Source organism: Pongo abelii, chromosome 19 (assembly GCF_028885655.2).
Source record: "Pongo abelii isolate AG06213 chromosome 19, NHGRI_mPonAbe1-v2.0_pri, whole genome shotgun sequence".
Classification (NCBI taxonomy): domain Eukaryota; kingdom Metazoa; phylum Chordata; class Mammalia; order Primates; family Hominidae; genus Pongo; species Pongo abelii.
Genome location: NC_072004.2, coordinates 16331885 through 16342421, shown reverse-complemented (window position 1 = coordinate 16342421; position 10537 = coordinate 16331885). Strand labels below are relative to the sequence as shown.

Genomic DNA, 10537 nt, shown 5'->3' with positions numbered 1-10537 from the left:
GGGCGAGGACCCCAGTTTCATGCACTCACCCTGGGAAGACTTGGCCGAACTTTGACAGGGCCTTGAGCAGGGCTGGCAGGAGCAGGGATCCCCCCTCTTCTTGAGGAAGCAGGCCACTGCCACTAGGAAGCAGCAGAAGATGGCACACAGGCAGAGCCCCAGTATACTGTAGACCAGGGCCAGCTGATCCACACTCAGCTTCAGCCCCAGGAGAGCTGCAAGACAGCATGAGACCCCTCTCTGCAGTGCCTCCTCCTCTTCCCCTCATTAGGCTCAAGCAATCCACATGCCCCCAACCCACACTGCTGTGAGCCTGTCTGGCTCCTGGAGAGGCTGGGCTCCTTTCCTGACCCTGAGGCTGGCTTGGATGCTCTCTGGATCCTGGAGGAAGTTGATCCACACCCCATCCTGGTGGCAACTTCCCAGGGCCTCGAAGCTGGACAACGTGAGCTGGTCCAGGATTAATAGGTCCAGGATTAATCTGTTACAAATCTGATGAATCTCTCACTGGCCGTGGATTTCAAACTCACATTGGAAACAGAAGGCTCACATTGCTATTGCCAGAGAGTGAACTTGTTCCACGATGGGGGTCACCCACGCTTGCAGCAGATGCTTCCGATCTGAGCACTGGAGATACAGACCCTAGAAAGACAAAGAGATTTCCTGCATGGAGCTTACTGTCTGGGGGAGCCGACCACCTCACCATCCCAAGCAGAAACAGACCGTCACAGTGCAACAATAGCCTGCAGGAGGGGTGCACAGAACCCTGGCAGCTCATGCTGGAGAAGGTGCTCTAGTCTGGGAAAAGGCTTCTCAGAGAAAGGGGTCTGTTTTATTTTTACTTTTTCATCGTAGGGAGAGTGCACAGTTTAAGTGTTCAGCTTGATGAACTTTTACCCACGGGTGCACTCAGGCTCAGCCCCCAGACCAAGCTGCACAAGACCAAGTTCATGCCCAGCCCCTAAAGGGCTCTTTTGCTCCCTCCCATCCAATATTTCCCTCCAGAAGTAACCACTCTTCTTAGCCCTTTGCTGTAGATTAATTCTGCTTCTTTTTGCCTTCTATAGATGCATGCAGAAGGTGCTCTTTTGAGTCCAGCTTCTTCACTCAACAATGACATCTGTGAGATCCTCTTATATTGTTGCATGTGGTCATAGGTCATTCTTTTTCATTGCTGTATAGTATTTCATTGCATGAATACACTGTCATTTGTTGATGTTTTCTGTTTATGGATATTTAGGTTGTGCTAGACAGTGATAGTTTTGACTGAGTAGAAGTTACCTTGCTATGCAGCGGCAGAGACGATTGGGAGGAACATTTGAGAAGGCAGGAACAACATGCACAAAGGTCTTTGGCAGGAGGGAGCCTGCCTGGGGCCCTGAAGGCTGGTATGGCTTCCTGGTACCCCGCTTCTAGGCCACTGTGTTCTGAGTGCCTGCTGCCCTGGCCTGGTGTGTGGCCCTCCACACCCATTCCCACCTCCTCCTCCTGTGCCTTCGTGACCTGCAGGGTCTGGGAAGCTGAAGGGGAGTGATGTAGCCACAGAAGAAACATGTGGAACCATGGCAGCTGGAGGTGGTGAGAAATGGAATCCCCCTAGGCCCTTTACAGGAAGCGCGGCCCTGCCAACACCTTGATTGCAGATTTCTCACCTCTAGAACTGTGAGAAAAATAATTTCTATTGTTTTAAGCCACCAAGGCTTTGGTCAATTGTCACAGATCCACAGGAAACTCATATGTGTCTCACACATTAGTAAGCAGCATGGTATTCTGGATCTACTGGAACGGTCTTGCAGTGAGTTCAGGCAAGAATTACTAAAGGCAATTGGTGAAATTTAACATCTTTCCAGCCTGCTGGCCAAGGTGAGGAGAGACAGCTTTTTACTGGTATTTGCCCATCCTTGTTCACATTTCTGCCCTTAACCTCTAAAGTCACAGAGCACAGAGAAGGATTTGCTTAGTCTATTTCACTCATGAAGCCAGCATTCCAGCTTGAAGGCCTGTTAGATTGCAGACAGATTGGCAGTGGGATACAAAAAGGAAACACCCAAATTTCTGATGGTAGACAGTTCGAAGTGTAGTTGGGATGTAGAGAATCAAAGCCGAGAGTACAATGCACTGATAAAGAATATCAGCTGGGCACAGTGGCTCACACCTGTAATCCTGGGACTTTGGGAGGTCAAGGTTGGCAGATCACCTGAGGTCAGGAGTTTGAGACCAGCATGGCCAACAATGGCAAAAACCCATCTTTACTAAAAATACAAAAATTATCTGGGAGTGGTGGCAGTTGCCTGTAATCCCAGCTACTTGGGAGGCTGAGGCAGGAGAATTGGTTGAACCTGGGAGGCAGAGATTGCAGTGAGCTGAGAAGATCACGCCAGTGCACTTCAGCCTAGGCGACACAATGAGAAAAAGAAAAAGAGAGAGAGAGAGAAAGAGAGAAAAGAAAGAAAGAAACAAAGAAGGAAGGAAGGAAGGAAGGAAGGAAAGAAAGAAAGAATATCACAGAGTTATGCCCAGACTCTAGTCTAGTGCAAAGCAGAACACCTAGTATAATATGGGGCTGAGTAGTACAGGAGGGCTTCCTGGAAGAAGTGGCACCTGAGATGAGTTCTGAAGATTGAGTGGGAGTTTGTCAGGTCTATTGGCATGCTTTTAGCTGCTAGTAACAGGCAATTAAAATCACTGCCAATTTTACCTCCAAAACATTGCCACTATTTTGGAGTTTTCTTCCAGATATATGTGTGCGTATGTGTATCTCATAAGTTTAAAAAGTTTTAGAATAGGCCGGGTGCAGTGGCTCATGCCTGTAATCCCAGCACTTTGGGAGGCAATGGAGGTTGGATCACCTGAGGTCAGGAGTTCGAGACCAGCCTGACCAACATGGTGAAACCCCGTGTCTACTAAAAATGCAAAAATTAGCTGGGCGTGGTGGTGGGCACCTGTAATCTCAGCTGCTCAGGAGACTGAGGCAGGAGAATTGCTGGAAACTGGGAGGTGGAGGTTACAGTGAGCCGAGATCACTCCATTGCACTCCAGCCCAGGCGACAACAGTGAGACTGCATCTCAAAAAAAAAAAAAAAAAAAAAAAAAATAGAATAATCTTGTACATGTTATTAACTTTCATTTTGCATTTAACTTTTTAAAAATGATTAAACTTTTCTCAGCATATTCTCATCATTAAATATTATTTAAAACATGATTTTAAGGTTAGATAGTATTTTATCATACAAATAATTCATATTTACTAGTCCCCTGTTGTTGAACATATATGTATTATTGAACCTTTATGTTCTTTCCAGTCTTTCAATATTGTAAATACTTTTTTCATCTGTCTTATTACTTATTTAGTAAAAATTCCTAGATGTTGAATTACTGAGTCAGAGCATAAACATTTTAAAGGCTTCTAATATATCCAGCCAGATTGCCTTTCAGAAATATTATACCAATTTGTTCCAGCAGTCTTGAGAACACGCACTTCCCTGAGCTCTTGCCAACACTTGATATTACATTGTTATTGCCTTCCAATCTGTTAATCATTTCTTTTTCCTTCTTTTTACCCTTTTTGCTTGGAAATATCTTCCCTAGCCCAAGATCAAATAAATGATAACTTTTCTCATTTAAAAATTAATCAGTCTAGAATTTTGGTTTTTGATATAAGAATCATGATGATTGTATGATATTCTGCTCACCAACCAGAGCAGTGCTGGAGAGGTGCAGAGATGGCCTCCTGTTTCCTGTTTCCTCCAAGTTCTGGGTCTGTGATTTAGGGATCTGCTGCTGAGAGAGGTTCAAAACATCTTCCCACCTTATTTCATGGACTGTCATTGTTTCAAGAAGCAAATTATACCATCAGCTCCAGGAAGATTTTTCTCCATTGCTTCATCTGTCTTAAGAGCAGTCCATTGCAACCTGATTCTGCGTTCTGCCATCTGATAGGCTTCATGGTGGGTCATGTGAGGAGTTTCTATCTTTGTCTGTGTTCTAAATTTGCAGATATTTTATTTAAAGTATAGAAGTAATTTTATTAGAAGTTACTAGCCAGGCTCTGCATTAGGTTTTAATATCTTGTAGAATAAGATTACTTTCTCTTTTTTTGCTTTAAGATTCCTCATTACTCTTTTTTTATTTTTGAGATGGGGTCTCGCTCTGTTGCCCAAGCTGGAGTGCAGTGGCACCATCTCAGCCCACTGCAAGCTCTGCCTCCCGGGTTCACGCCATTCTCCTGCCTCAGCTTCCCGAGTAGCTGGGACTACAGGCACCCGCGACCATGCTCGGCTAATTTTTTGTATTTTTAGTAGAGATGGGGTTTCACCATGTTAGCCAGGCTGGTCTTGATCTCCTGACCTTGTCATCTGCCCACCTCGGCTTCCCAAAGTGCTGGGATTACAGGCGTGAGCCACTGCACCCGGCCTAGATCCCTCATTATTATTTTGCATAAGGTTTAATCTCCCAAGTGGCCCTTTTTGAAGTTCTTCCCCAGTCCCTCATCTGACTCTTTTATTATATTTACATATTTATTACATTTATTTATTTATTTATTTATTTATTATTTTGATTGGCATTTGCATTATATGTATTAACAAGAAGTAATTTGGCATCTTAAAAATGTCTTATTCTTTCCTGATCATAAAATCACATGTTCATTACAGAAGATTTAGAAAATATAGAAAAGTGTAAAAAAGAAAAGTATTACCTTTAATTTCACCACTTAAAGGAAAAAAACTACAAACATTTTGCTGTCTGTCCTTTCAGATTTGTTCTTAGTTTATACATGTTTGAGCATGCATAAAACTTGCATTGATATGATTATGATATTTCATCTTCCTATCCAGAAGAATAGAATATGTCTTTCCACATTCCATTACAAAGAACCAGTTGGATTCATTTATTTATTCCACTGTTAATCTGTTTTGATTAATTCTTGTATCCTACTTTTTGGACATTTCTTTGATTTCTCACTAGTTTCTTGAGTAAAATTCTTTGTTCATTTCACTTTGTTCTTTCTTGATTGATAATGAAAGCATTTAAAGATATGAATTTGACTCTTCTTGTAGCTTTGGGTAAATAGAGACAATAAAATGTAGAAACTTCTGAAATAAATTAAACCTAATTTAGAGAAAAAAGGAAAGTGTACATTTTCTGTAGAGTACAAGGCACTATATATGTTTAAAATTAAGCTGTTATTAATATTATAAAATCAAGTTATTATTCATATATCCATATCTTAGTGCATGCTAGCTAGAATTATCAAATACTAACAGCAGGACAAAAAAGTCCTCACTAGTAATTTTAGGTGAGCGTTTGAGGCAAAGATGTGGGCATGATATCACATAGGGTTGCTTTCATATCTATCAAGACCTTAGGTCTCTGATTTTCTGCTTTCTTATATGCACGGAAACTGATTTGTAATTGCAGTGAACTTGTAACATACTAATCTTCCTGCCTTTTTACATTACCATAGATAAAGCAAAACCCAGACCTCCTAATCAAACTGATAGCTTATTGTATCTCTACCTCAGAATATCAACTATAATAATATATATAATTTTGTGTCTGCCGCAAGGGCAGAGTCCTCATGGAGAACCTCTGCTAGGGCAGGGTAGAAGTGAAATGTGGGGTTGGAGCCCCCATACAGGGTCCCCACAGGGGCACTGCCTAGCAGAGCTGTGAGAAGAGGGCCACCATCCTCCAGACTCCCGAATGGTAGATCCATCAACAGCTGTACCATGTCCCTGGAAAAGCTGCAGGCACTCAATGCCAGCCTGTAAAAACAGCCAAAGGGGCTATACCCAGCAGTGCCACAGGGGCAGAGCTGCCCAGGGCCTTGGGAGTGCACATCAGAATGCCCTGGATGTGAGATATGAAGTCAAAGGAGATCATGTTGGAGCTTTAAGATTTAATGACTCCCCTACCAGATTCGGGACTTGCATGAGGCCCGTTGGCCCCTTTGTTTTGGCCAATTTCTCCCATTTGGAATGGGAACATTTACCCAATGCCTATACCTGCATTGTATCTTGGAAGTCACTAACTTGCTTTTGATTTTACAGGCTCATAAGTGGAAGGGACTTGCCTTGTCTCAGATGAGACTTTGAACTTGGACTTTTGGGTTAATGCTGGAATGAGTTAAGACTTTGGGGGACTGTTGGGAAGGCATAATTGGTTTTGAAATGTGTAACGGGCATGAGATTTGGGAGGGGCCAGCAGCAGAATGATATGGTTTGGCTCTGTGTCCCCACCTAAATCTCATCTTGAATTTTAATCCCAATGTGTCAAGGGAGGGACCTGGTGGGAGGTGATTGGATCATGGGGGCGGTTTGCCCCATGCTGTTCTCATGATAGTGAGTGAGTTTTCATGAGGTCTGATGATTTTATAAGTCACAGTTTCCCCTGCTCTCCCCTGTCTCCTGCTGTCTTGTGAAGAAATTGCCTGCTTCCCCTTTGCCTTCCATCATGATTGTAAGTTCCCTGAGGCCTTCGCAGCCATGCAGAACTCTGAGCCAATTAAACCTCTTTTGCTTATAAATTACCCAGTCTCAGGCATTCTTTAGAGCAGTGTGAAAATGAACTAATATACATGAATTCAAATGATAATACTTAAGAGACTCATGTTCGAAGGATAACAGGAGCAGTTTTAGAACAAAACTGTAATGAAGGATCTAAAGTGCTGTACTGGGTTCTCTTGACTTACCCAGTGAGCAATGTTATGACCTTGGGCAAGCCCCTTTACATTGTGCAATGTGGAATTGAAATGTGATGGTGGATGGAATCTTGTCTTGAACCTAATTCTATGGGAAGCATTTAATATTTCATCATGACATATGTTTGTTGTAGGCATTTGGTGCTTACCTTTTATTACCTCATGCAAGTATTTTGCTAAGAGGGATTTCATTTGTTTGTGGTGTTTGGTTTGTTTGCTTGCTTGTTTTTTAGAGAGACAGGGTCTCATTCTGTCACCTAGGCTGGAATTCAGTGTTGTGATCCTCACCCACTGCAGCCTTGAACTCCTTGGTTGAAGCGATCCTCCCACCTCAGCCTCCTGAATAGCTGGGACTGCAGGCACATGCCACCATGCCTGGTAAATTTTTTAATTTTTTTTTAGGAGATGGGGTCTCACTATATTGCCCAAGCTGGTCTCAAACTGTTGGCCTCTAGTGATCCTCCCACCTTGGGTTCCCAAACAGGTGGGATTACAGATGTGAGCCACTGTACCCAGGCAAAAGATAACTTTGGAACACCAACTGAAAATGTTACTTACAATGAATCCTATATCCTCATTCTCATTTACTTATTTGGATGGAGTTTCCTGAAATTTGTCTCACTATCATCTAGGATCCTTTTTCTTTCTCCAACTGGGAGATTGTGTCTGGTTTGGAAACTGCAAGCCCTGCTCAGGAAAAGGGAAAAGACCCAAGGTACACACCCAGTCCCCAGGTGATCATCAGGCCCAGGTGAAAACTCAGGGCTTAGGTGCACATCCGGCCTTAAGTGGACACCCAGGCCCCAGGTGATCACCAGTCCCCAGGTGGACACAAGGCCTTAGGTGAACAACAAGACCTGGTAGGCCATCAGGCCCCAGCTGGATACAGTCCCCAGGTGAACACAAGGCCCCCAGAGGGACATAGGCCCAAGGCAGACATCAGGCCCTAGGTGGACATCAGGCCTGAGGACATCCGGCCCCTGGTGAACATCAGGCACAGGTGTCCAAACAGGCCCTGGGTGGACATAACTGTGGACAGGTAAGGAGTTGACCTGGGGGGAGGGTGAGCAGTCAGCAGCCCAGTGGAGTCCTGAGTAGGTCTTAAGGAAGGAGGGGGCCGAGGGGACAGAACCTTAAAGAAGCGACCTCACTTCCTTGATGATGACACACATGAACAGAACTTAGAAGTCTGGTAACCAGGTGCCCATATCCTAGAGTCAGTGCCGTAACCAGCTCACTTGGTGGGAGACGCTCAAGAGAGCAAGATGTTCTCATGTTGCTTCCCCACTTCGAGAGGTTGCTGCTTCAGGAATGGCAGGAGTGACAGCCTTTTCCAACGATGCCAAAGAAGGCTCATTCCTCACCCCAGATGCCTGTGGCCCTTTGTAAGAAGGCGCACCCAGGTACCACGGGGCAGCCCGGGGCAGGTCCTAGCAGGCCAGGCCATGCCAGAGATCCCATCGGGGCTGCATCTGCACATTGTCCCTGTCCAGGAGGAGATTCAGGAGCCCATGGAGGCACAGACAGATGGTGAGGTGGCTGCAGCCTGGAAGACTTTGCAGGGGTGGTGCTTTTGGGATGGAATTCCTTTGAATTCAGTGAGGTTGTCTCTGTGTTTGGAAATTCCAGTGGAAAGTGACTGATGCTGGTGACTCTTTCTCCATTTTCAGCTCCTGGTCAATATGCAGAAATAGCAACACCTGCGGCACCAGCTGTAGAGCCAGAGCCAGCATGGGAAGAGCCCCCTCCAGAGAGAGTGCTGGAGCTGGAGGGAGCTCCAGCCAAGGACCAGATCAAGGAGGATCTGCCTGAAATCATGGCACCTACTGTCGCCACTGGCCTTAGCCCTGGAGCTGAAAGCGTGGGTGGAGAGAGAAGTGGGAGGGAAGGGGTGACTAGCACAGCTTCAGCCAGCAGCTCCCATGCTGCCCCTCATCCTGGGCATGGTGGCAAACATGGAGGTGGGGACCAGGGCATTCAAACTGGACTCCTGTACGTTGCTGGAAAGGAGCTTCTCTCATTCATTAGAACCACAGCCCTGCTGCTGCAGGGCCTGTTTGTTGTGCTAATACTGCTGGGGTATATCCTTGAGCAGAAGGTGCTCAAAAGCATTAAAAGAAGGCTGGGAAGAAGAGTTCCAGTAGCTCCTCCTGCTCTCAGATGCAATCTCCTCTGCCAGGCATGGATGCGTGTCTGCAACTGGGCATCCAGGCTGTTTGCCCCTAATGTGCTGCCCCGAACGGGCTCTTAACAGGTGGGCAGGGGTTGGGGGACCAGGAGGTGGCTCCAAAGGGTACAACAAGGAAAGCTTTTAAAGACAGCTGTTGTGCCCCAGGCTCTCCATGCCACCACCTGCCCTACCATTTATTAATAGTGTTAGAATTACAAGTTGATGAAACGACATTACAATAAAGTTTGGTTTCTGAAATTTCATGCCTTTTTGAACTCCCTAATGTTAGATGGTGTTTTTGAGGCTATCCTGAAAATCTCTGATAGTTGTGTCTTTTGTTGTGGGTTGTTTGTGTGCTTGAATTACCAACTGTTATTGGAAACCTTTCAGGTATGGCTTTTAGAAGACCTTGACCCACTCTTGCCGGTTTTGACTCTCTGGTTTATTGTGGAAAGAGGGAAGATGTAGGCTCATGTCTCCGGCAGATCAATCACCTTTTGCCATCAAGGATTTGGCATGAGAGTTTCCAAGAATTATGTGTGCAAGTTGACACGCTGGTACTTTAGCTAATCTGGGTGTCAAAACAGAATGCCATAGACTAGGTAGCACAGAAAATTGATTTCTCACAGTTCTGTAGATGGTAAAATCCAAGGTCAAATGGTCAGCAGATTCCGTGTCTGCAGAGGGCTGGTTTCCTGGTTCATAGACAGCCATTTCTTTACTGTGTGTTTACAGTGACAGAAGGGATGAGGGAGCTCTCTGCGGTCCCCTTGATAGGGGCACCAATTCCATTCATGAGGTCCCTGCCTTCATGAACTTTATCACCTTCCAAGGCCCCACCCCCAAATACTATCACATAGAATTCAACACATGAATTTGAGGAGGACAATAACATTTGCTTTACAGAATCAGGTCACCCCGAGCCGTATGCACTCACAGGAAATCTATAATCTTCTATTAAGTATTTGCTGGTCCCCTCTGGGGATTGTCTAAACAAAATTGTCTAAACAAAAATTTAGACAATTTTTGTTTTCTTTAAGAAAAATGATCTTTCATGTGATCCATGGTTTATTCATAGAAAAGCACTGTGAGTTCACACATTTGCTAAAAAGAAGGGCAATTGTGATACAAAAATGAGAGTGACCTCTCTCTCTCACTTCTCTCTCTCTTTAACCAACCCAATGGGCTGAGACATTGTAGGGGCTCTTGGCTGGGCAGTAGGACTTGAGTAGCCATGAATGGCAAATACAACTTCTTGGTCAGTTTGGAGTAGAAAAGGTGACAGTTTGTCAACAAAAGAAAAAATAAAGCAGATGGGGAAGTTCTTATTTCGTATTCTAGCTATACCACCCCTTCTTTATCAAACTCCACCCCCAACTCAGGATCTAACACACAAAAGAGTAAACACGAAGGCACTGGTAACCAACTGACTCTTCTGAATGTCCTTGCTGTCTCCTCCAACAATTCCAGGCTGAGCATAGGGGTCGGGAAGGTAGCAGGAACATGACGATACACTGTGGAGGGCAGCCAGGGCTAAGACAGGGCTGCTCACTAGGGCTAGAAATTAGGAAGGGAGAGGCTAAGTGCAGACCAGCCCTAGCCTCCAAGTCAGCAAGCATTGGACTGTGACAAAAGCAGGCAGAGGAAGCTTGAGGTAGAAAGGCAGG

At 45.0% G+C, this 10537-nt stretch overlaps 1 protein-coding gene and 1 long non-coding RNA gene across 3 annotated transcripts; one reads left to right on the top strand and one right to left on the bottom strand.

Annotated features, from left to right (window-relative positions):
* Nucleotides 1-134: 134 nt before the first annotated feature.
* LOC134760512 (uncharacterized) lies at nucleotides 135-7864 on the bottom strand. The gene is made up of 3 exons (XR_010138067.1): nucleotides 7753-7864; nucleotides 7259-7387; nucleotides 135-642 (listed from the first exon to the last, which is right to left on the bottom strand). It is a non-coding gene; the product is annotated as an uncharacterized LOC134760512 (long non-coding RNA).
* LOC129051221 (CMT1A duplicated region transcript 15 protein-like protein) lies at nucleotides 6968-9128 on the top strand. 2 transcript variants are annotated; one of them, XM_063718394.1, is made up of 3 exons: nucleotides 6968-7078; nucleotides 7333-8230; nucleotides 8371-9128. In XM_063718394.1, the coding sequence occupies exons 2-3, from the start codon at nucleotides 7966-7968 to the stop codon at nucleotides 8949-8951; spliced, it is 846 nt and encodes a 281-aa protein (XP_063574464.1). In that variant the 5' UTR covers nucleotides 6968-7078; nucleotides 7333-7965; the 3' UTR covers nucleotides 8952-9128. The 2 variants fall into 2 exon arrangements, with proteins under 2 accessions (XP_063574464.1, XP_054392265.2); XM_054536290.2 differs by lacking the exon at nucleotides 6968-7078 and having other exon boundaries at nucleotides 7248-8230.
* The last annotated feature ends 1409 nt before the right edge of the window (nucleotides 9129-10537 follow it).